Source organism: Jaculus jaculus, chromosome 17 (genome assembly GCF_020740685.1).
Source record: "Jaculus jaculus isolate mJacJac1 chromosome 17, mJacJac1.mat.Y.cur, whole genome shotgun sequence".
NCBI lineage: Eukaryota > Metazoa > Chordata > Mammalia > Rodentia > Dipodidae > Jaculus > Jaculus jaculus.
Genome location: NC_059118.1, coordinates 16,542,135 through 16,566,742, shown reverse-complemented (window position 1 = coordinate 16,566,742; position 24,608 = coordinate 16,542,135). Strand labels below are relative to the sequence as shown.

General features: G+C 51.0%; 2 protein-coding genes across 17 annotated transcripts in view; one reads left to right on the top strand and one right to left on the bottom strand.

The window, feature by feature from the left end:
* Map4 (microtubule associated protein 4) overlaps positions 1–4,064 on the top strand; it is a 157,767-nt gene extending 153,703 nt beyond the window's left edge. For 11 of the 12 annotated variants that reach the window (XM_045136884.1, XM_045136883.1, XM_045136882.1 and 8 more), the window contains 2 exons: positions 1,555–1,744; positions 1,869–2,110. In XM_045136884.1, the coding sequence (XP_044992819.1) occupies positions 1,555–1,744; positions 1,869–1,876 (198 nt within the window). In that variant the 3' untranslated portion in view covers positions 1,877–2,110. Of the gene's footprint in view, positions 1–1,554; positions 1,745–1,868 lie in introns of all 12 variants that reach the window. The other variant, XM_045136878.1, reaches the window with a different exon arrangement.
* Positions 4,065–4,136: 72 nt separating this feature from the next.
* Dhx30 (DExH-box helicase 30) overlaps positions 4,137–24,608 on the bottom strand; it is a 45,887-nt gene continuing 25,415 nt past the window's right edge. For 4 of the 5 annotated variants that reach the window (XM_045136874.1, XM_045136875.1, XM_045136873.1 and 1 more), the window contains 18 exons: positions 20,577–20,707; positions 18,172–18,282; positions 14,269–14,570; positions 13,724–13,844; positions 12,794–12,943; positions 8,390–8,542; positions 7,272–8,108; positions 6,938–7,013; positions 6,754–6,858; positions 6,346–6,521; positions 5,945–6,151; positions 5,771–5,852; positions 5,505–5,698; positions 5,227–5,386; positions 4,963–5,120; positions 4,773–4,876; positions 4,556–4,695; positions 4,137–4,462 (listed from right to left, as the gene is read on the bottom strand). In XM_045136874.1, coding sequence (XP_044992809.1) covers positions 4,209–4,462; positions 4,556–4,695; positions 4,773–4,876; positions 4,963–5,120; positions 5,227–5,386; positions 5,505–5,698; positions 5,771–5,852; positions 5,945–6,151; positions 6,346–6,521; positions 6,754–6,858; positions 6,938–7,013; positions 7,272–8,108; positions 8,390–8,542; positions 12,794–12,943; positions 13,724–13,844; positions 14,269–14,570; positions 18,172–18,282; positions 20,577–20,707 — 3,461 coding nt within the window. In that variant the 3' untranslated portion in view covers positions 4,137–4,208. Of the gene's footprint in view, positions 4,463–4,555; positions 4,696–4,772; positions 4,877–4,962; positions 5,121–5,226; positions 5,387–5,504; positions 5,699–5,770; positions 5,853–5,944; positions 6,152–6,345; positions 6,522–6,753; positions 6,859–6,937; positions 7,014–7,271; positions 8,109–8,389; positions 8,543–12,793; positions 12,944–13,723; positions 13,845–14,268; positions 14,571–18,171; positions 18,283–20,576; positions 20,708–22,307; positions 22,516–24,608 lie in introns of those variants that run through there. The other variant, XM_045136872.1, reaches the window with a different exon arrangement.

Sequence of the window (24,608 nt, the reverse complement as noted above, 5' to 3'; positions counted from 1 at the left end):
GGCACCTGTCACCGCCTCTCAGTTTCTCCAGGCTTTGCATCTTCAGCCACACCGTTGCTGTTCTCTCATTGTCCACCATTAGTCTAGAGTGAGGCAGAAGAGTTAGGGAGCCCCAGCCCAGCCTCCTCTCAACTGTGCAGAACCTGGTTCTTAACAGTAATGGCCTGCCTTTTGGGGCTCATCCCAACCATTTTCTGAGGGACTGTGGGCTGGGGCACAGATGGTGTGGGGAGCTGGGGTTCTGCAGTGCACATAGTTCCTTGACTGTCATTTTCAACTGCCAGTGACAGCAGGCCTGGTGTGGCCTCTGGAGGACCTGCTTGTGGCCTCCCTTGCCCAAGGTTCTAAGAGAGAGCTGGGGCTGCGGCTGACTTCTTCCCATATGTGGCACTGGCTGGGCCTCTCCTCTCTTCTCCCTCTCCTCTTCCCTCCCTCCCTCCTTTCACTGTGCTGTGAGGTCGTTTGTGTGCCCAGATGCTGTCTGTTGTTTGTTCCATGTCATGGGTGGGTGAGGAGACCTGTGGGAGCGGCATCCTATAGGTTGAGCATGAAGGTGATTGCTGGTTTCAAGGGAGGGGGAAGGGGGACCAGATAACTTCTGGGCCTGCCCTGATCGTCCACAGCTGGCCAGTCTCCAGCCAGCCTTTCTCACATCCTGTCATTTCAGTGAGCATTTTTGAGACCTTCTCGTATTCTCTCAATTTGTGACTACTATGACTTGTGGAGATGCCATTTTCCAGTCTGTCTCTAGTGGAATATTTCAAAGTTAGCCTTTAATCGAGGCTACACAGTAAATAGTCTAGGATTTACACCTGGGCTTTTCTGACCTATGTCTTCTTTTCTTTAGTCACATTTTCTCCCTCTGTGTTCCCCCCCCCCCCCAGTATATTGATCTGTCTCTTTCACTATTCTAAAAAATAGTATCTACTGATGGAGGAGTCTTCCTTGTTACTTGTTGAGAGTTTGGGGACACAGTCGTCCTACCTCACTCTGACCTCCCATGGTTATGTCTTTTATACTTGACCCACACTACATGTTCAATGTCCCCCAACTGTTTTCCTCATGTCAAACTCCACAAATCCCTAAAATCTCTTTGGGTCATGCCTGGGGAACCTTGTCTCCTTTGTGTCCCTGAGACCTAGACCGAAGAAGCTGCGGTGTGCGTGGGCTGTACCACTATAGATAGGCAGGCCGAATACCTGGCACTTTACCATGGGTCCCTCTGCAAGCATGTGTTGTGTATGAAGTGGTTTATGTGGGGCTCAGAGGAGACAGGTGGCACCCCTGCTTCCTAGCCAGGCCTGAGCCCCCCTCTTGAGCATTCTCTTGAGGCTTGCTGTTCTTGTCATAGTGGTTTTTAATCTGCTGCTAGCCTTGGAGAGACCTGGAGCTTGAGAGTTTATAGCGATGTGGAAGGGACAGATGCTTGGTCCAGAGCCTGTGGGTGCCTGGGCTTCTGGGAGGGGGTGGCTATGTGTGAAACCCACCACCATCACCCCATCCCACTCCCTCCCCAACTGACCCTTCACTGTCTCCCCCACTGTTTCATTGTAGACTGAGGGCGGTGGCAGTGAGGCCCCTCCGTGTCCGGGCCCCCCAGCTGGGGAGGAACCGGCCATCTCTGAGGCAGCGCCTGAAGCTGGCGCCCCTACTTCAGCCAGTGGCCTCAGTGGCCACACCACCCTGTCAGGGGGTGGTGACCAAAGGGAGGCCCAGACCTTGGACAGCCAGATCCAGGAGACAAGTAAGTGGCTGGGCTTGGCCTGAGGGCCAGCCAGGGGCCCTGTCACTGGCTGAAAATTGAAACTCCTTTGTTTTTGGACTAGAGTGTGGCCTAAATTTTAACAGAATAACCTTTTATTTTCCAGGCATCTAATGATGACATTCTGGTCTCGTCTTCCGTCTCCCCTGTGTTTCCTCTCGTCTCCTTGTTACCCTTTCCCTTCCCTCCTCCCGTGTCACTGCAGATTGAGACCTACAGGCTGACGTTCCGGGAAAATGCCAGGGCCCGCACCGACCATGGGGCTGATATTGTCTCCCGGCCCCCCCACTTTCCTGGTGGCCCAAGCTTGGGCTCCCGGGCCCTTGGCTCCCTTTCCAGGGCTGTCTACTAGACCTGTGAACTTGGGTGCTGGGCAGCCCTTAGGTCCCTTTCCCGCCTCGCTTGCTCAGGGCAGCAGCACTCCTGTCCCGTGCCCCCCCCACGCCAGGCCCCCCTGCGGCTTTGCTCCTGTCCCATCATCACTCTGCCACCGATGGGGAGGGAGAAGGGCGGGATCCAGAGGGGGAGCCAGGCTCCAGCCTCTGTTTGGGTTTTCTGGACCAAACCCAAAAGAAACTGACATACCCTCCCCCCTCCCTGGGTAAACCTCAAGGGGCAAGTGGAGGTGGATTCCACGTGATGACCAGCGATGACTACATCCCCTGAAGCCTGCTAAGCCACTGCCTCTCTGATCCCCTAATGGAGTCCATCATACAGGAGGTGCCAGGCCCTCTTGCTGCCCTGCCCCAAGTTAGTTAGGGATCAGAACCGTCTGTCCCCACTGCTTACCATACCTACCTAGCTGCTCTCTCACTTTTTTGTTGTATTTTATTTTTCCTCCCTAATAACCTATAAACTGGTGGCAAGGTTGCAGGTTGAAGCCATGTGTAAAAGAGTTCTCAGTAGGTGTTAAAGGAAGCAGGGAAGGAAGATCCCGAGTCTCCACTGGGAGGCTGTCACATGTTGGGGCTGCTCTGCTCTGGGCAGCTTGGATTCCTGTAGGTAGGCAAGGTAGGGTTAGGGTTGCAGCCTGGTGAACAATGAGGGCTGATCAGTGTGGACTGGCTGTGCTGGTATTTTGTGTGTATGCTGCTTTGTTTTTTTTTTTTTCCCTAACCAAGAGGCTGGTTTAGGCATCTTTCTCATTCCCTGGGATCTGGTGGTCAACTGTGCGATACAAGGCCAGGGCTGGACAGACAGAAGTGGGCCATGGAGGTCGGAATCCTTAAGGCACTGAAACCCTCATGACCAGGGGAGCCTGAGATGTTCTGAACACGAGGACAGCGGGGAATCAGGTCTGGAAATTGAAAAATAAAAGGCTGAAGACTGAGGTCATCCCTCTTTCCTTCTGACCTGACTGGAGAGGAAGAGAGGCAGCCTGTGGCTGGGCGGCCACCCCAGCCAGAGACCTAGCTTGTGGGTGGGATGGCTGCAAAGAGAAATCCCGGGAATTGTATCGACACAAAGATTCTTATTGCACTTGTATTTTTTGTATTAAAGTTTGCATGGTTTCTAATAAAGGATTAAAACCTAAGTTTGTAGTGAAATGGCCTGGGAGTGTCCAAGGGCGCCTCTGGTAAGGCAGTTACTGCTGTGCAGACTTGCCTCAGAGGAGGCTGGCCCAGACTTGATCCCTCTGGCCTTCCTCTTGACAACAACCTCCACCCTCTGTTCTCATGGTCCTGCTTGGAGCTGGAAAAGGTAGAGTTAGTCACTCTCTCTGGAGGGAGGGCATCCTCAGGCCTGAAGGTTCTCTCCATTTTGACAGCGCATCCTCAGCTCCAACACCCAGGAAATTGTGTGGGTTGGACCGCTTTCTTCCCTCAGACTGCCTGCAGTGCTACGTGCCTGGGGTCTCAGATACTGCATTGGGTCAGTCAGAGGAAAGATGAAACTGGGAAGGAGGCACCAGGAGCCAAGGACAGTGTTGTGATGGCGGACGGTCACTTGCTTCCCTCCTCGGTGTTGGTCTTAGGGCCTTGAGCATGCTGAAGTAGACGAGTTCTGGGTCCTTTAACTCCTTTGGCCTGTACTCAGGGAAGGGAGGTGGCCCAAGTGGAATGCGCTAGATGGGCCGAAAGTGAAGAGCCTGCCTGCTCCCACTCCCTGGAAAGGGTCCTACAGGTCAGAAAAGACTGGCCTGGTAGGTGAGGACCACAGGCCTGTGTGATATGTATACTTTGCAACCATTTGGGTTTGGGGCATTTCTGTACTTTCCAATTTGCTCATGGCTTGGCCATTACACATGTCTGTAATTCTGTTGTACTGATTTCAAGAGTAAATAAAGCTGCCTGACATCCCACCATGTAGGCCATATTGCTTCTGTTATGTCAGTCCCCACACCCTGCTCATTCCCTTGCACTGGGAGCAATACTCACAAGGGATAAATATAACTTTATTTTAAATAAACATTTGCACTCTGTACACAGCCCCAGCGGAAGAGGGCTCAGTCATCAGCTGTCTTGCGCACATCAAAGCTGCCACAGGGTCCTCGCAGCAGCTCCGCCAGCAGCGCCAGCAGCTGCCCGTGCTCCTGCTGCACGCTGAGCGGGAGCGCGGCCAGTTCACTGCGGAGGCTCCGCTCCACCATGCGGGCCAAGGCTCGCCTCAGTTCCCTCAGCAGCCGCACAGTTCGTGAATCCCCCTCCAGCCGCAGCAGGTCACTGTCACTCAGTGAGATGGTGGCCCGGCGCCCGTCATCTGGGAGGATAAAGGCAGATAAAGGTGGATATGGCCCCTGGGGACATGGAGTAGCCCTCCAAGTGGTAAGGAAAGGAGTCTGCAGGTACCCACCACGGACGTGGACGTCCCCGTCAGTGAGGAGCAGCACAGCTAGCGGGTGCACCTGGGAGGAATCTCGCACGAAGACGCTGCCATTGGACTTGACGGCCATGAAATATGTCAGCCATCGGCTCCGTAACCGGGTAGCCTCCCTAGGGAACAGAGAGCTGTGTGACGCCACCCATCTGGTGCTTTCCAGCTGCTTTGACCGGTCTTGCCTGCCACCCACCTGTTAATGGTCGACTTGTGCAGTAGGATATTCCCAGATTTGGTCCTGTATGTGACACTGTTGGGCTTGAACTTCCCCTGCCGGGTCACCTTGCCCTGCCTTACCTGAAAGGGCAGAGGAAGGGCTGAGCAAGGAGCTGGGGCTGTGCAAGGCACTTAGGGTCTGATCACCTCCTAGGGGAAGCAAGCACCTGGATGAGGTTCGGGTAGAGACCAGCCATCAGCACGCCCTTCACCAGCTCCTCTTCCTCACTGTACTCATTGCACTGGGCAGAGGGCATCGTGCAGTCTGAGGGCTTGCCCACTAGGAAAGCCTCGTAAATATTCTCGGAGAACTGCTTGATGAGTCCTGGCGGGGGAGGGAGTGCAATGTGAACCGAGGCCCCGGCCTCAAAGCTGGGGACAAAGGAAATGTGGGTGGGAGAGGCACGAGACCCTGGGGGAGCCTGGCTGACCATGAATGAAGCGTAGGCTGGGCGCGTAGAGCAAGTTTTCTTCTAGGTAGTTCTCCCGAGAGGGACGATCCTGCCAACGTAGCACCTCCTCCCAGCCAGCCACAGCCCGCACAAAGGCCAGGTGGTCGCTGCCACTGTCATGGCTCAACAATGCCTTCACCTGAGAGGTAGAATATTCCAGGGTCATGAGTTAGTAACACCCACAGCTGGGCCGTGGTGGGAGGAGGGAGGCATGGCTGAACGGACAGTAAGGACTTTAGGAAGGGGCTAGCTCTGACCTTGTCCACCTCTGCCCGGTTCTGCAAACTGCTGCTGAAGGGGTCCCGGGTGAGGCAGGAAACCACCACTAGCAGCGGATGCAGACAACGGAAGATGGCAGCCAGCACGATGGCCTTCGCCAGCCGAGGGTCAGTGGAGATGTGTGCCAGGCGCTGCCCCAAAGTGGTTAGGTACTCCCGCTGGTCCAGCACCCCTGCAACAGCTCAGCCGTCAGTCCCCATCCAAGAGCCACTCCAGGACCCAGCCTTGCCTGGCCCGCACTCACCGATCTCCTGGAGCAAGATCACAGCCTCATCCACTGCTTTGATGTTGGGACTGTCCACAGCCTTGGAGAGGAACTCCACGGCCTGCACAGGAAGAGCCCCAAGCCCCATGAGCCTGGGTCCCATCTGCTCTCCCTGAGGCCAGCCCACCTCGCCCAGCCCTGCCTCTGTCGCACCGTTTTCTCGGGCATGTGGATTTTGGCTTGCAGCACCAGGTTCTCCAGAGGGGTGCGCAGAATCTCCGGCACTTGGAAAGGGACCATTTTCTCCAGTCGGCTCCGTGGGAACAAGTGGTAGGCAAAGCCTGACTGGCAGCGGCCAGCCCGGCCCCGGCGCTGGATCACATTTGCTCTTGACACCCACACAGTCTCCAGGCAGGATACCTGGGGAGGACAAGACAGCCACACATGATGCACACCTTCCTCTGTGTTCTCCACTTCTCAACCCCTCAATGCCCCCACAGCCCACAGGAGTAGCCTGCACACAAACGGAAGGTGTATGGCAGATCAGGACTAGGGCCATCAGAACTGGGGTCCTCCCCACCGTGAGCTGGCTGGGCCCAAGTGAGAAAAGCCACCTTGGTCTTCAGGTCATAGCGTTCCTCCTTGTGCAGACCACTGTCCACGACATGCACAATGTCGTTAATTGTGATGGAAGTCTCAGCGATATTTGTGGCCAACACAATCTTGCGCACCCCAAGTGGAGGCTGTTGGAATATGGCCTTCTGGTCCATCATGGGGATGTTGGAGTGTACTGGCAGGCAGCAAGACAGACAGTGGTTTCAGGCACAGCTCCCACCACCACTACCTTGGGCTGACGGCAGGGCAAGGAGTTCGAGCCCTCCCCCCACCTCCAAGAAACTTATGCCCTGATAAATCACATGTCCAATGAAAAGTGCTTAGGGACGCAAGTCCCATCCGTGTCAGTCCCCACCACAAAAGACAACTCTTCTGGGACCCGTCACGGTGCATGCACAGCCTCTCACCTGGCAGGATGAGGTACTTGCTCTCGTGCATGCCAAGGGCCTCTTGGAGGCGTTGTTGCACTCCCTTGATCTCCTGCCAACCGGGCAGGAAGCACAGGATCCCACCTGTAAAGGAGTCCTGCAGCCATGAGCCGGCCGCCCAGCAAGGGGGCGGGACAGCGGGAGGAAGGAGGGGAACACCCACCTGGTTCCCCACGGGCATCGATGTGCAGAACCAGATCAGTCACAAGGTCCAAATCGAGTGCACACTCATCTTCAGACTGGGGTGAGGGAAGAGAGGCCGCAGTCACAGTCGCAGGGTCAGGGGCCATACACAGGACACGGCAACCATGACATAGTGAGGCAGAGCCACTTGACATGTCAACTCCAACCCTCACATACTGTCACACAGGCATGAATATTCCCCAGTTTCTATCAAGGATACAGGCTTGGGAGGGTAACCTGCCCTAGGCCACCAAGCCACAGGGACAGGAGGAAAGGCCAGGAGCCCAGGGGGTAACGGGGTGGGCATCCCTCACCTCATGGTGCCGGTGTCTGTGTGGGTACTGATGTTTGCCCAGCTTGGCCAGGATGTCCTCCAGGTAGTGTTCCTTGACAGGATACATGAAGCCAGGCACCTTGATGACGGGACAGCCACCAAAGTAGCGGGAGAAACGCTCATTGTCGCCCGTGGCACTCATCAGCACCAGCCTCAGGGCCGGGTTGAGTCGCTGCAGGCCCTTGAGCAGGATCAGCAGGAAGTCTGTGTTCACATCTCGTTCGTGGACCTCGTCTACGATGACGTGGCTCACGCCCTCAAGGCTGGGGTTGCTCTGCAGCTTCCGCAGCAGGATGCCCACAGTACAGAAGAGCAGCGCCCCACCTCGGGCTGGGGGCTTGCTTTCCAAGCGCACTTGGAAGCCCACGTTCCTGCGCAAGCAGGGGCCCAGTTCGTGGCTGACTCGCTGTGCCACAGACACAGCGGAGATGCGGCGAGGTTGCGTGATGATCACGTTGCAGCAGGCACCACGGCCCTCAGTCACATAGCGCTCCAGCAGCAGCTGAGGGATGCGTGTGGTCTTGCCACAGCCTGTGTCCCCAGAGATGACCACCACTGGGTGTTGCTCAATGGCACCAAGAATAGTGTCCCGATGTGGGTCGACAGGTAGCTGAGGGGCCTCCTGCCAGACTGGCCCTCGCCGCCGCCACAGCTCTAGCAGGTTCTGGCTCAGGCGCACCTCCTCTGCTTCTGACAGGGGCACATAAGGCTTGCCTGTGATAGGGTCACTGAGGGGCCCTGAGTCCTTGCCTAGGGGCAAGATGTCATCACTCTGCAGCCGGAGCTCAGGGGAAATCCATGAACTGTCCACAGGGTACTAGGGGACGAGGAAGCAAGCAAAATGGTGAAAGAGAAATGCCATCTTGCTCCTTCATGCACAGCTAGCCCCTCCTCAAGATTCATGTGGGTCACATGTTTAGGGCCCAACCCACAGAGCAGGGGACTTGGGCACTGACAGCCCTGAGCCCCTCATGGTCAAGACTAGGTTGCTTAGGGCAGAACGGCTCCCAGCTCCATCCTCAGTGGGCAAAGCGGGAAATCCATACTGCCTGTGGCCTGCAGTCTGGAGAGGGAGGAGGGGAGGGTGGGGGCTCTTACATGATTTAGGAAGGTCTCTATCTTGCGGAGGATGGGCTCGGGCACCTGGATGGTACACGGCCGGCGCTGAGTCTCACCCAGTTCACGCAAGGAGGCCAGGTTATACATGGCATGGGTAAGCGGCTCATTGTTCCTGTCCACCAGGCCCAGGCTCTGTAGAGGAACATGTACGGCTCAAGTCTATGTGCATCCCTGGCCCAGACAGGCTCAGGAACTTTTTTTTGTTAGTATTTTTATTTGAGAGAAAGGGAGAATAGGCGTGTCAGGGCCTACAGCTACTACAAACAAACTACAGACCCATGTACCACACCTTGTGCATCTAGCTTATGTGGGCCCTGGGGAATCAAACCCAGGACCTTTGGCTTTACAGAGAAACACCTTAAGCACTGGAGAGCCATCTTTTCCAGCTCCCAGGAACTTTCTAAAGCATGTAGTAAGCACAAAGCACCTCTTTTCTAAGATTTTAGTTTTGGCTGACATGATGAAGAAGGGAAAACTGAGGAAGCGGGAAAAAGTTAATCTCTACGAAGTAACATGTTTAAAAGCAATCTAGTCAAAAGAGACACGTCAGCCAGGCCCAGTGCTGCATGCAGAAGCAGGAGGAGGTCCAGGTGAGCCTAGGCTACAACGCAAAGCCCTGTCTCAAGAGCAGAACAGGGAGGTGGGCATGGTGATGCATGCCTTTAACCCCAGCACTCTAGGAGGATCACTGTTCGAGGCCAGCTTAAGACTACATAGTGAATTCCAGGTCAGCCTGGGCTAGAGCAAGAAATACCTCGAAAAATAAAATAGGGCTAGAAAGCCGGGAGTGGTGGCGCACGCCTTTAATCCTAGCACTTGGGAGGCAGAGGTAGGAGGATCGCCGCGAGTTCGAGACTACATAGTGAATTCCAGGTCAGACTGGTCCGGAGTGAGACCCTACCTCGAAAAACCAAAACAAAAAAAAGAAAAAAAAAAAATAGGGCAGGAGAAATGGCTTAATGGTTGAGTCGCTTGCCTGCGGAGCCTGTGGACCAGCTGCATAAGGTGGTGCATGCGTCTGGAGTTTGACTGCAGTGGTGAGAGGCCCTGGTGCACCCATTCTCTGCTCTCAAATAAAATGTTAAAAAAAGGGCAGGGCTGGGAGGATGGCTCAGTAATTAGGGTGCTTGTCTGCAATGCCTAAGAACCCAGGTTCAGTTCCCTAGTAGCCATATAAAAGTCAGATGCACAAAGAAAAAAATGTGTCTGCAGTTCGTTTGCAATGGCTGGAGGCCCCGACACACCCATTCTCTCGTCTCCCCCCCCTCTTTGCAAATAAAAATATTTTTAAAAAATGAGGGGGCTGGAGAGATGGTTCTGCAGTTAAGGCGCTTGTCTGCAAAGCCAAAGGACCTCCCCAGTACCTATGTAAAGCCAGATGCACAAGATGGAGCATGAACCTGGAGTTCATTTGCAGTAGCATTGGGCATGGTGGTGCATGCCTTTAATCCCAGCACTCAGGAGGCAAAGGCAGGTAGGAGGATTGCCATGAGTTTGAGGCCACCCTAAGACTACACAGTGAATTCCTGGTCAGCATGGATTAGATTAAGACCCTACCTCGAAGGGGGGAAAAAAAAAAGCTGGGTGTTGGTGGCGCATGCCTTGCATCTCAGCACTCCGGAGTTAGAGGTAGAAGGATCGAGGTGAGTTCTACACCAGCCAGGGACTACAGAGTGAATTCCAGGATAGCCTGGGATAAAGTGAGACCCTACCTTGAAAAAACAAAACAAAACAAAAAAATAAATAAAACAAGAACGCAAATGAATGTGTTGACATGCCAGGGCAGAGAAACCCCACCTCTCTGCTCAGGCATGTCCTCCATGGAGAAACCTCTCCTGCAAGGTTACGGCTTCTCAGACTAAGATGAACACACTCGTCTCCACTGAGACCAATGAGGCCAGTTCCTTGAAGAGTCCACCTCCTCCTCCCGTGCTCTCCCTCCACGGCCTCCCCGCCTCGCTTCTTCAGGTCCTCCCCACCTGCTCCTGCCTCTGCCCACTATGGTCCTCAAAATACATGATTAAAGACACCAAACAGAGAAAACAAGCAAATGTGTAAGCCAGTAATTTCCCCAGCACCTCTAAGGGATTGTCTGCATTTGGCTCGCTCTCTATCCTAGCCTAGGCTAAGGAAGACTCCCCTCTATAGGAATTCCCTTTAGACTTGTTAGTACCACTAACTCTAAGGACCTCAAGGATAAAGTCCTTGGGCCGTAAGAAGAGCCAACACAACCACCTGGAAAGAGCTTCCACATCTCAAGGTCTGTGTGCTTTCACCCAGTGCCTGGGGGTCCCAGACAGCCCCTTCATGAGCTAGCATGGATGCTGGAGCATAGCCAGTGAAGCTTCACACTTCCTCCAAGAGCTACCAGAGCCCTAGCTCTGCCCTGCTGAGCCAAAGGCAGCAGCATTTTCACATCCTCACATCTCACCAACTCCCAGCACCTCTTCGTTTTGGGGGAGTAAGGATGTGGGACAAACCCATGCTAGCCTTGAAATCATGGCAATCTTCCTCGCAAGTGCTGAGACTATAGGTGTAAACTACCACAACATGTATTCTTTTTTTTCTTTCTATTCTCCAAGTTCTCAGTGGTGCCTTTTACATCTTAAATGAGCTGTGTCTAAGATGTGGTTTCCAAAGCCAAATTCACAAAGGCACACCTGCCCATTCTAGTGAAACAGGGCTTGTTTCTTTTCACATTCTGTGAACTGAATCTCATGGGTTTGAATGACTTACTTCTCAGCACAATGCTAATCCCAAGGCTGTGGCATCAGTTAACTACAAAGCTGCTTAAATAGAAAACTACAGACAGTAGTAGAGTGCCCAGCTAGCATGGGTTCAATACCCAGCACTAAAAGAAGCTGTTTTCTAGGCTTAGTCACGTATGCCTACAGGCTGGAATTCAGACTGCATTACACAGAAAGCCAGACTATGTAGTGCAGCTCTCTCAAAAAGTGGAGTGGACTGAGGCCGGGCGTGGTGGCACACATCTTTAATCCCAGCACTGGGGAGGCAGAGGTAGGAGGATTGCCATGAGTTCGAGGCCACTGTGAGACTACATAGTGAATTCCAGATCAGCCTGCACTAGTGAAACCCTACCTTGAAGAAAAAACAAAAAAAGTGGAGTGGACTGAGATGTAGCTCAGTTGGCAGTGTACTTGCCTTTGTGCACAACATCCTTGGTTCGGTCCCCAGTACCACATAAACTGGGTGTGGCGATGCGTGCACTCAGAAGGCGGCAAGAGGACCAGAGGCTCATGGTCACACTCTGCTACACAGTAGGCCAGCCTGGGGCACATGACCTTGTCTCAACAGTTAAGCATTTGCTCATTAAGCCTAACGGCCCAAGTCCAATTCTCCAGTAGCCACATAAAAGTGACAAGCACAAAGTGGTGTTTGTCTGGAGTCCGCCTGCAGCAAATGGAAGCTCTGGCACGCCCATTCTTTCCCTCTACAGGGCGTGGCAGCACACACCTTTAATCCCAGTACTCAGGAGGCAGAGGTAGGAGGATCATTGTGAATTCCAGGCCAGTCTAGGCTAGAGCAAAATCCTACCTTGGAAAAAAAAAAAAGAAAGAAAAGAAAAAGAAAGCTGGGTTTGATAGCGTACACCTTTAATCCCAGCGCTGGGGAGGCAGAGGTAAGAGGACCTCCCTGAGTTCAAGGCCACCTTGAGACTACATAATGAGTTCCAGGTCAGCCTGCACAAGAGTGAAGCCCTACCTCAAAAAAACAAACAGCAACAATAAAAAAGCAAAGGGCTGTGAAGATATGTCAGCAGTTAAATGTGCTTGCATGCAAAGTCTGCTGGCCCAGATTTAATTCCCCAGAACCCATGTAAAGCCATATGCACAAAGTGCACAGGCTCCTGGCGTTCTGCAGCAGCAAGAGGCCCTGGTGTGTCAATTCTCTCTCTCTTCCTGTCTTCCTGCCCCTCTCCTTGCAAGCAATCAAGCAAGCAAATAAAAGTGGGTAAGACCTATCGGCTATAGGCCATACTGCTTTATCTTAATGTCACTTCCTTCCGCAGTCTTCATCCCAGGTATGCATCGGATTAGTAACTTGCGCACAAAGCCCAGGTTGGCAGGATGACTGGACAGCAAGCCTACTTTTCAACCCAGTTTCCACTCCACACAACTCCCACCAAAATCATCAGTTTTCCAAGCTTGGTAGTATATGCCAGTCAGAATAATGAGATTTTGATCAGGCTTCCCCAGGCTGAGCTGACAAAGTCCCTCCACAGGGTCTCTGGGGAAGTCACTGAGACAGTGGTGACAGACACAAACAAGGACGGCCACCAGATCTTTTTGTATCTGGGTACAAAAAGCAAAGGTTTTACTTCCTAGAAAAGTGGACCAATTTGCCACCGACCAGGGGACTCACCTTGAGTTTCTTGCAGGCCAAAGCTGCTGCCTTATTCTCAGCCTCTGCTTTGCGGCGCCCTTTAGCGACAAAGGTCATGGGACAAGGCCACAGCAGAGTGAGTGTAGACAACTTGGTCTTGGTGCCCACAGTATGGAACTGCATGAGGTTCTATATGGAAGTAAGCCAACAAGATTATGAAAAGGTAGGGAATGAAAGGTAAGTGGCATTCTCAGTATACCAAAGAACCCAGAGATGGAAGTAACTATGATCCCAACCACACCAAACACTAGCTACACCAGAGAGGGCACCACACAGCTAAGAACAGGCTGGGTTTATTTCGTCGTTTTTCGAGGCAGGGTTTCACTCTAGCCCAGGCTGACCCAGAATTCATTCTGTAGTCACAGGCTGGCCTCAAATTTGCAATGATCCTCCTACCTCTGCCTGCCCAAGTGCTGGAATTAAAGGCATTTTAATTTTCCAATGTTTTTACTTCCCTCCTGCTTCACCTGTGAGGCACTACTTCTGGGCTGGCTTCTCAATTTCCACAGCACAAGATGGTGTCTGGGCAATGCCACCACCTATCATCCCAGCCTCCACAGCCTTAGCACTTTCAGGTAAACTGCGGACTAAAGCTGTCAGTATCCACCAAAATCCAGACACATCCTGGAGAAGCAAAAGAGCCTAAGACCCAAACAGAAGCCTTCTGCCCTGACACCTATTAGAATGGCAACAACTCAGCAAGTGGGCTACCGCCTCTGCCTCTCCCACTCCTCCGCCCACCTCCCGCCTGTGAACACTCAGGTCTCCGCGGGCAGTTGTCAGCCCACACCTGCCTGGCTGGATCTTTACCCTTTTCTCCCATCAAGCCCCACTCTGCTTCACTCCCTGCCGGCCTCGGTGGGAGGTGAGGAAGCAGCCCGGCCGCTCCCCACAGGACAGCCAACTCACCTTAGCTGTGGAGGAGGACGTTGCAATCTGAATCACCTTGGCCAAAAGGTTCTTGGGGAGGGGAAACTGGGTGAGAGCTCTAATAGCGCTGTCATCGTCTGTCATTTCAAAGGAACCCCCCCTGCAAGGACAAAAAGTTTAGGTGTAAAAGTTGATTTTCTTCCTGGACCGAGTTCCCTCAAGGCTCTGGGACACTGGATTGGGGCAGCAAGCAGAAGGACGCATGGAGGATGGCAGGCGCTCTGCTGCTGCACCAGCGGTCCTCTTCACACCAGGGACCACGCCTTCTGGGCTTCCCCAGCAAATAAAGCACAGGCGAGGCAAGTGATTACAGACACGGCCCTGAGTAGGAACTGGAGAGAAGGGTCTGATTGCAGGAGCCCAGCCACAACAGAGACCAGAGCTGCCAGGGTACTGTCCCCACATATGCACACACAACCTAGCAAGTGACCAGACATCCAGGCTAAGATGTGGATCAGAGCACTCCCCATCTGAAGGCTCAAGGACCATTGACCACTCCCACATCAAAGTGCAGCAAACTATACCTCGAGTCCCTGAGTGGAGTATGGGAGTCTTGCTGGGTCATGGACAGAAACTCAGTAACATCAATGGTCCCCTCTTCAATCTCTTCCTCCTCATCGTCGTCTTCCTCCCGGCCCAAGGATCGGGTCAAACCCCCAGGGCCCCCTGGCCGAATGCTCTCAGGATTCAGCTGGCGCCAGGAAGTAGGAGGCATGGCAGGTTCTGGACGCCACCAGTTGTCAGCTGGAGAGCCAAAGCGATCGGCTAGCACTCGGTATTTGGCTGCGTCAAACAGTTCATTACGGGGACCCAGCAGACCCCAGCCCTGGTGGGGAGAGGACATTGTGAGTGTCATACCATAGTCACCCTTTAGTTGACCTGGACCATATCTAGCTACATTACAAGTTCTTGTATTGTAGAGTCACACTTTTCATCTGTTTAGACACCTCAGTTCCTGGCCCAGAAATGGGGAAAAAACCATTTAAAGCAAGCATGGTGGTACAAACCTGCAACCCTAATACTCAGGAGGCTGAGGAAGGAAAATTGTGAGTTTAAGGCTATCTTGGATACATGAATAAGCAATCAAAGAAACAAAGTGGAATGAAGGAGGGAAGTGGAAGGGAAGAAGGTCAGCTTGGGCCAGAAGTGGTGGTGCACACCTTTAATCCCAGTACTTGGGAGGCAGAGGTGGGGGGATTGCCGTGAGTTCAAAGGCACTCAGACTACAAAGTGAATTCCATGTCAGTCTTGGCTAGAGCAAGACCCTACTTAGAAAACCAAAAAACACGAAGGTGGGGGTGGGGGAGATGGGAAATGCAGAGATGGCCCAGAGATTAAGCATTTACCTGAAAGCCTAAAGACCAGGGTTCGATTCCCCAGTACCCACATAAAGCCAAATGCACAAAGTAGCGCATGTGTCTTGAGTTTGTCTGCAAGTGGCTAGAGGATCTGGCACCCCCATTCTCTCTCCCTACTTGCAAATAACAAAACAAATTTAAAAAGGTATGGGCAGGGTGTGGTAGCACATGCCTTTAATCCCAGCACTCAGGAGGCAGAGAAATGACAATCACAGCGAGTTCAAGGTCACCCTGAGACTACATAGTGAATTCCAGGTCAGCCCCTTAAGCTAGAGCAAGACCCTGCCTCAAAAGATCAGTAATTAAAAAAAAAAAAAAAGGCTGGAGAGATGGCTCAGCAGTTAAGGCACTTGACTACAACCCTAAAATGCCTAAGGACCCAGCTTAGATTCCCCACTATCCATATAATACATCTGGAGTTCATTTTCAGTGGCCAGAGACCCTGACAAGCTCACTCTCTCTACCTACCTCTCTCTCCCTCCCTCAAATAAATAAATGAAAAACTTTTTTAAAAAGATGTAATAATCAAGCAGTATGGTAGGTCCAGGTCTGATGATATAGGTCTATAATTCCAGCTACTAAGGTGGCTGAGGTAGAAAGATTGTAAGCCTGGGCAATTTAGTGAGACATTTCAAAATAATCAAAAAGGAATAGAAGGGCTAGAGAGATGGCTTAATGGTTGAGGCACTTGACTGCGAGGCCTAAGAACTCATGTTCAAATCTCCAGGCCCCACAGAGCCAGATGCACAGTGAAGCAAGCACGCAATGTCACATATGTGTACAAGGGGGCACATGTGTCTGGAGTTCATTTGCAGCAGCTGAAGGCCCTGGTGCACCCATTCTCTCCTTTCCTCTCTCAAAATAAATAATAAGAATAAAAAAAGGAACAGAGACACAGCTCAATGGTAGAGCACTTGCATAGCATGTGCAAGATGTTGGGTTCAATTCTCAGTACTTACAAAAAATGAAAAAATTGAGGTACCGGGCCAGGGAGATGGCTTAGTGGTTAAAGGTGCTTCCTTGCAAAGCCTGACAGCCTGGGTCTGATTCCTCAGTACTCACAGAAAGCCAGATACATAGCATGGTACATTCATATGCAGTTTGCTTGCAGTGGCAGAAGGCCCTGGCACACCCATACTCCTCTCCTTTTCTCTCCCTCTCTCTTTCTCCTTGCAAATAAGTAATTTTTTTTTATTTTTAGAGAGAGCACCAGGCTTCAGCCACTGCAATCCAACTCCAGCCTCACTACCTAGTGAGCATGTGCAACTTTGAGTATGCATCACCTTTTTGTGTCTGGCTTACGTGGGACTTGGAGAGAGATCAAAGAAGGGTTCATAAAGGACTATGTAGTGTAAGCACCTTAACTGTTAAGCCATCTCTCCAGCCCAAGTAATACTTTTTTGTTACTATTCATTTCTAAACTAAGAAAGAGAGAAAATGGATGTGGTGCATGCATTTGGAGTTCATTTGTACTGGCAGGAGCCCTGTTATGAAATTCTCTCTCTCTCTCCTAGTATGCCCATTCTCTATCTCTCTGTCACATCTGCCTCTTTTTTTTTTTTTTTTTTTTTTGAAGTAGGGTTTCACTCTAGCCCAGGCTGACCTGGAATTCACTAGGTAGTCTCAGGGAGACCTTGAACTCACAGTGATCCTCCTACCTCTGCCTTCCGAGTGTTGGGATTAAAGACATGTGCCACCACGCCTGGCTAATATCTTTTTTAAAAATCTGGAAAGAGGGTCCTGAGAGATGACTTAGTGGTTAAGGCATTTGCATGCAAAGCCGAAGGACCCAGGTTCGACTCCCCAGTACCCATGTAAGCCAGATGCACAAGGGGGCACAAGCATGTGGAGTTCATTAGCAGTGGCTGGAGGCCCTGGAATGCCCATTCTCTCTCTCTCCCCCTCTGCCTATTTCTCTCTCTCAAATAAATAAGAAAAAAAAAAAAAAAAAGCCAGGCATGGTGGCGCACGCCTTTAATCCCAACACTCGGGAGGCAGAGGTAGGAGGATTGCCATGAGTTCGAGGCCACCCTGAGAATACATAGTGAATTCCAGGTCAGCCTGGGCTAGAGCGAGACCCCCTACCTTGAAAAACAAAAGTAAATTGGTAGTCACTATAGACAATACATAGGTCCTTCACAAACATTAAACACTGAGCCAAGGCTGTAGAAATGGCTTAGTGATTTCCCAGGACCCACATAAGCCAGATGCACAAGAGGGCACATGCATCTGGAGTTCCTTTGCAAGGGGCTGGAGTCCCTGGCATGCCCATTCTCTCAGCCACCCTGAGACTACATAGTAAATTCCAGGTCAGCCTTGGCTAGAGTGAGACCCTACCTTGGTTTAAAAAAAAAAAAAATTAAACATTGTACTACCATATGACCCAGGCATACTGCTTCTTGCAGATACCCAAAAGAAATGAAATCAGCCCCTCGTATGGACATCTGCATGTCCATATTCACTATAGCATTATTCACAATAGCCAACACAAGGAAACAGCTCAGCAATTTTTCATTGAATGAATAGATGAAAAAATAATTGTGAATGACCTGGGCATAGTAGCACATGCCTTTAATCCCAGCACTTGCAAGGCACACTTGGAAAGATCACCATGAGTTCGAGGCCACCCTGAGACTACATAGTGAATTCCAGGTCAGCCTGGGCTAGAGTGAGACCCTACCTTGAAAAAAAAAAAAAAAGTGCACCACCATACCCAGCTAACAAAAAGGAAAGAGGAGCTAGAAGTGGTGATGTCCACCTTTAATCCCAGCACTTGGGAGGCAGAGGTAAGATTGCTGTGAATTTGAGGCCAGCCTGAGACTACATAGAGAATTACAGGTCAGCCTGGACTAGAGTGAGACCCTACCAAGGGGAAAAAAAAAAAAAAAAATAGGGAGGAAAGGAGGAGGAAGGAAAAGAGAAAGGAAGGGAGGCAGGTAGATGAGAAAGGGCTCAGGACAGGGGAATGAACAGTGTGTCAACCCTCTACCAAGATGTCCCTGGAACCAAAAAAGCTTTCAGAGCAAGGGCAACGGCAGGCCCGCACAACTTTCAGTACCGGCGGCTCACCTTGAACAACTGGCAGGCGGCAGCTGCAGCCTGCCGCTCAGCATCGATCTTCTTGCTGCCATAGCCTTCCACCTCCACACTCTTCGGCCACTTTATGTGTAGGGTGACTTTCTGAGGAAGTGAAAAGAGAATCAGGAGCTGGGAAATGCAGCTCAGTCGGTAGAATATAGCCTAACATGTCTTAGGCCAGATACTCAGCACTGCATAAACCGAGCATGGGACACACGCCTGTAATCCCAGAATGTGCACAATGGAAACAGAAGATCCAAAAGTTCAAGCAAACCTAAACTGCACAAGACATTATCTCTCAAGAAAACCAGAAGATTCCAACCACACTCCAGCCCCCTTGACCAAATCTTATGGGGGCTCATGCCTATAATCCCACCACCTGAGAGGTTCAGTGGTTAAAGGTGCTTGCTTGTTTGCAAAGCCTGCCCCCTGTGGTTTGACTCCCCAGTACCCATGTAATTCAGATGTCCAAGGTAGCGCATGTGTCTGGAGTTTGTTTGCAGTGGCAAGAGGCCCTAGTGCACCCATTCTCTCACTCTCCCTCTTTCTGTTCACAAATAATTTAAAAAACATGTTTTTTCCTGGTGTAGTAGTACACGCCTTTAATCCAGCACTTAGGAGGCTGAGGTAAGAGGATAGCCATGAATTTGAGGCCATCCTGAGAATATATCATGAATTCCAAATCAGCCTGCCTGGGCCAGAACAAGACCTTACCTCGAAAAAGAAACAAAAACAAAAACAAAAACAAAAACAGGGCTGGAGAGATGGCTTAGAAGTTAAGCGCTTGCTTGTGAAGCCTAAGGACCCCGGTTTGAGGCTGGATTCCCAAGAACCCACGTTAGCCAGATACACAAGGGGGCGTGCACATCTGGAGTTCGAATTTGTTTGCAGTGGCTAGAAGCCCTGGAGCGCCCATTCTCTCTCTCTGCCTCACTGTCTGTTGCTCTCAAATAAATAAAAGAAAAAACAAAACATATTTTTAAAAAAGAAAAGCTGGGGGCTGGCGAGATGGCTCAGCAGTAAAGGTGTTTGCCTGCAAAACCTAACAACCCTGCTTCAATTCCCCAGTACCCTAGCAAAGCCAGATGCACAAAGTGGCACATTTATTTATACAAATAAATAAATAAATATAAAGGGGGCTGAGCCAGGCATGGTGGCACACACCTTTAATTCCAGCACTCAGAAGGCAGGGAAGAAGGATCACTGTAAGTGAAGGCCAGCCTGGGTCTACATAGGGAATTACAAGTCAGCCTGGGCTAGAGCTAGACCCTACCTCAAAAAACCTAAAAATAAAAATAAAAAAATAAGCTGGGTGTGGTGGCGCATGCCTTTAATACCAGCACTCGGGAAGCAGAGGTACGAAGATCGCCATTGAGTTCAAGGCCTGAGCTAGAGCAAGACCTTACTTTGAAAAAACAATAAATAAATAAATAATAAAAATAAAGAGGTCTGGAGCGATGGCTTTAGTGATTAAGGCACTTGCCTGCAAAGGCAAAGGACCTGGGTTCAATTTCCCAGAACCCATGTAAGCCGGATGCACAAGGTAGCGCATGTCTTTGGAGGTCATTTGCAGTGGCTGGAGGCCCTGGCATATTCTTTCTCCCTCCCTCTCTCTCTCTCCCTCCCTCCCTCCCTTTTTCTCTCTCAAATAAATACATTAAAAAAAATAAAAAATAAATAAAACTTCTAAAAAAAGAGAGAGAGAAGTCCAGTGTGGTGCACAAGCCTTTAATCCCTGCACTCAGAAGGCAGGGTAGAATGATCACTGTAAGGTGAAGGCCAGCCTGGGTCTACAGAATGAGTTCTAAATCAGGGCTGGAGAGATGGCTTAGCAGTTAAAGTGCTTGCCTGCAAAGCCAAGGAATCAGATTTGACTCCCCACTACCCAGGTAAAGTCAGATACATAAGGTTGAACATGTGTCTGGAGTTTGTGTGAAGTGGCTTGAGGCCAAGGTGTGACCATTCTCTCCCTCTCTGTCCCCGCCCCACATTGAAAATAAGTAAATTAAAAAAACAAAAAATAAAAAGGTGACTTTCAAATCATCCTGGAGTGAGACCCTACCTTGAAAGAAACAAAAAAGACCTGAGACTTCATAGTGAATTCCACGTCAGCCTGGAATAGAGTAATACTCTATCTTGAAAAACCAAAAAGAGAGAGAGAAAGAGAGAGAGAGAAAGCCAGGTGTGGTGGCGCACACCTTTAATTCCAGCACTCAGAAGGCAGATGCAGGAGAATCCCCGTGAGTTTGAGGCCACCCTGAGACTACATAGTGAATTCCAGGTTAGCTTGAGTTATAGAGTTTTTTCCTACCTGGAAAAAAACAAAAGAGAGAGAGAAGGCCAGCCAGTCTCCTTTGAGTCTAAACAGTGCTTCACCTAGCCACAAGTGGACTTACCTTTTTCTTCGGTCCATTTGTGTGAACATAGACTAGCTTGTCTTTTGCATGTGAGATGCCAAGGGCTCTTCCAATCACACTGTTGAGAAGGTTTTTGGGCTGTGGAAACTCTTTTAATAGGTCCCTAGAAGCTAAAAAAGTAAGAACAAACAGGTTTCAGTCATTCTTTCTTTTAAAACTCCTGGCTAAGTATCATGGCAACTTTTGGTTGGAGTCTGAGGATGCTGGCAACTGGCCCCAAACCACTCAATGGAGCAAGGACTCTCGGAAAAGGAAAGAGCAATGGCTTCTTTGTCCATTTATAGAGAAGGCAGCCACACCCACTTGTAGGACTACTTCCTGAAGGAAAAGAGCCAAAGACCCACACTTCACAGAAGGAAACCAGGCAGTATCTTTCTTCTCCACCCAAGCATCCGATTTCATACATCAGCTACAGGGCCTGAGTGGTCAACAAATGGAATCTGTGTCTGGAAGAAGGCACATCAACCAAGGTCTCACAAACACATACTGCAGAGCAAGCCTCCTCCGCTAGTAGTTCACACGCACGGTAGGAATGGAGGGCCTCATGGAGGCCTGTGATAATACCCAGTTCTGAAGACCAAGCCTGGGCTCTCAAATGCACCTCAGCACCCTGCAGAAGTCCTCCCTAAAGCCAAAGAAAATCCCACAGCCAAGACATGAGCTAGTCCTTTCCCATTTTCCTGGTACCAAGAAAAAGAAACCTGCACCAGATACCATGAGCAATATCTCACTTCCATCACGTGTTCTCTGCAGAAATCCTAAAGCACAAATGGCTGTCTACCTAGTAGCAGCTTGTGCCAAACATAGTGCTTCAGTCAGACCACACAGAGGCTACTAAGAGTAGCTAGATGCGAAGGGAAGAGCTGAAACCCCAGAGCAGCCCTTTAACATGCAGAAGCAGAAACCTTCGGAGATGCGGGGCCTTCTCCTTTGCCAGCCCTAGTCTCTAGCATCTTATTAAACTTTAAACCAACTCCACAATGGAACTCTGTAGAAGCTGTGTGCAGCACAAGTGCACTTCTTCCCCATGGGGCACCTGAGAATGGCAGCAGTGTTCAGGTAGGCTTATTCTGGAAAAGCTCCTCCAATTTTTTCTGAAAAAGCTCTGCCACCTAGCTTGTGTGCGCGTCCTTGGGGAAGATTCCATCAAGTGGCCCTTTTTCCTAAAAACTATCTGATAGATACAGTAAGAGCCAAGCAGTTAATCAACAGTGTCAAAGTAAACTAAAGGAGAGTGGTTCTCAGAGCGTTCCGACTTTTTGATCCGCAGGTTTGCAGGCCCCCAACCCCAGGCTCTGCAAGGCAGGTGAAGGCCAGCTGGTCACTCTACACCCACTCCATTGATGGGCAGGCATGTTCTCACCAGTGCCATGCTGTACTGCTCAGAAGCCACAAAGCCGCAGCCGGCCAGTGCAGTCACCCCTCTGTCTGGGATTCTGAAATTCCAGGGTGTATTTAGGGCGACCTCTTACAACGGAGGCAGGTTTTTACCCTTAATGCCACCTGGCAGAGGCTGGACGTCTCCCTGGCGGCCCTAGCTCCGTCCAGGTCCCACACCCAGTCCTCCAGGGGGCAGGTGCTCGGGCGGCTCGGGCCGCCGCCCACCGCCGAAGGAGGGCTCGCCCACCTTCGGCCGGGCCCGCCCCGCGCCCTCGCCAGCCAGTCCCGGCCAAGGGCGTCGAAGTCCGCCGGCCGAGCCCCGGCCCTCACCGTTCACCATGTTGCCCTCGTCCTCCCCGGGCTCGCCGGGGGCCACCTCTGACTCGGCCGCGGCGGCTTCCCGGGTGCCGTCGGGGCGGGCGAAGCCTGACGAAAGGCCGCGCGCGCACCCCTGTCGCTCGGCGGCGCGGGGATCCGGCGGCCGCAGGCGCGGAGAGACGCGGGCAGCCAGCGCCATGAGCCTCCTGGCGGCCGCCATCGCGCTCCCGCCGGCCCCCGCGGCCAGAGCGGCCCGGGAGCCGGGAGCGCGGGGCGGCGCGAGGGCGCCTACGCCCCCTGCTGGCCGGCGGCCCCGGCGTGTGCGCCGCGGTACTGGACCCGAAGCCCAGGTCTCACGCAGGAAGGGGAATGAGCTGTCTTTCCCCCCAGAAAACTGTGCTAGGGGTTTCCTCAAAGTCCATTCAAGGAAAGGAAGCAAATTTCTCCATGTCCTTAACGGTGAAAATTCCTCACAGGTCTCTTTGCAACCCTTGACTTGGGATGTAGATGATCACTGACCTGGTTGCCCCATCTCATAAGGGCTTACAAAGTAAACCTTGCCAGTGAAGAACCTGCAAAAGAGTCCAATTTTGCTGCTCTTCATTTGTTTGAAAGCCAGTGGAATTATGGCTTGAGGAGAAGAGTTTTGGATCCTCTGGGAATCAGACTAATGTACGTGGTTCAGCACTAGCATAAGGTCTCCGAATCTTGAAGAGAGCTAACTTGTATGGAGCAATAATACAAAGAGACTGCCAAAAACGACATAGAAGGAACTACAACTTCAGTCCTCCTCCTACTCCCGTGGCATGTGCACACCTACACACACACACAAAGATTTTTTTAAATTAGCAGTTTATGCCAGGCATGGTGGTGCACACCTTTAATCCTAGCACTTGGAAGGCAAAGGTAGGATAACTGTGAGTCTGAGGCCAGCCTGAATGTTCCAGGTCAGCGTGGACTACAGTGAGACCCTACCTTAAAAACAACAACAACAACAACAACAACAAAAATATATATATATATGCATACATATATATATACATACATACATACATACATACATATACATATATACACACACACATATATATGGGCAGTTTAGGCAGAGGCAAACTGGGAAGGAGGAATTTCTTTTTTGTTTTGTTTGCTTTGTTTTGTTTTTTTTCAAGGTAGAGTCTCACTCTGTTGTCCCAGACTGGCCTCAAACTCACAGCCATCCTCCTACTCTGCCCTCCTGAATACTGGGATTAAAGGCATGTGCCTCCATTCCTGGCTTTTTTTTTTCCCCAAAAAATTCTACATGTGACTGCATGAGGAACTCCCCCGCACAAACACCAAAATCTTGATACAGCAATTGCTACAAACACCCCTACTCTGATCCATATTAGGACATAACATGATTCCCAAAGACCTTTGTATTTGGGTACGTGGCTCACTAGTTTGTTACATAAGCCTAGATAGACACTCGGGTTCAGGAATAGTCCTCAAGGACAGTGAATAGCCTAAATTCCCTAAAAAGAATCCAAAACTCAGCCAGCCAGGCGTGGTGGCGCACACCTTTAATCCCAGCACTTGGGAGGCAGAGGTAGGACGACTGCTGTGAGTTTGAGGACACCTTGAGACTACATAGTGAATCACAGGTCAGCCTGAGATACAGTGAAACCCACCCGGGAGAAAAAGAAAAGAATCCAAAAGTTAAAAGGGGCTGGAGAGATGGCTTAGCAGTTAAGGCACTTGCCTGCAAAGCCTAAGGACCCATATTCCACTCTCCAGATTCCACATAAACAAGAACCACAAAGGTGAGGTAAGAGCAAGGTTGCACTTGGCCACTAGGTGGCGCAAGCATCTGCTGTTTGCGGTGGCTGAGGCCCTGGCAAACCAATTCTCTCTCTCTCTCTTTCTCTCTAAGATAAAACTTTTTAAAAAATGAATCCAAAAATTAAGGAGCTGAGAAGATGGTTCAACAGATGAAGGCACTTCCTTGCAAAGCCTGCTAGCCCAAAGTTCAATTTCCAAACCACCCACATAGGCCCAAGTAAGCCAGCCACAAAAAGTAGCACAAGCATTTGGTGTTTGCACACCAAGAGGCCTTAGTATGCCATTGCATACACACACACACACACACGTGAACACACAAGCACACACTAAATTATTTTAAAGATGAGGGTGCTGGGGAGATGGGTCAGTGGTTAAAGGTACTTAATTACTTATGAAACCTATCAGCCTTGGTTCAATTCCCAAGCCACTCACATAAGCAGGACACAAAGAAGTATTGCAAGTATCTGGCATTCATTTGCAGTGGCAAGATGCCCT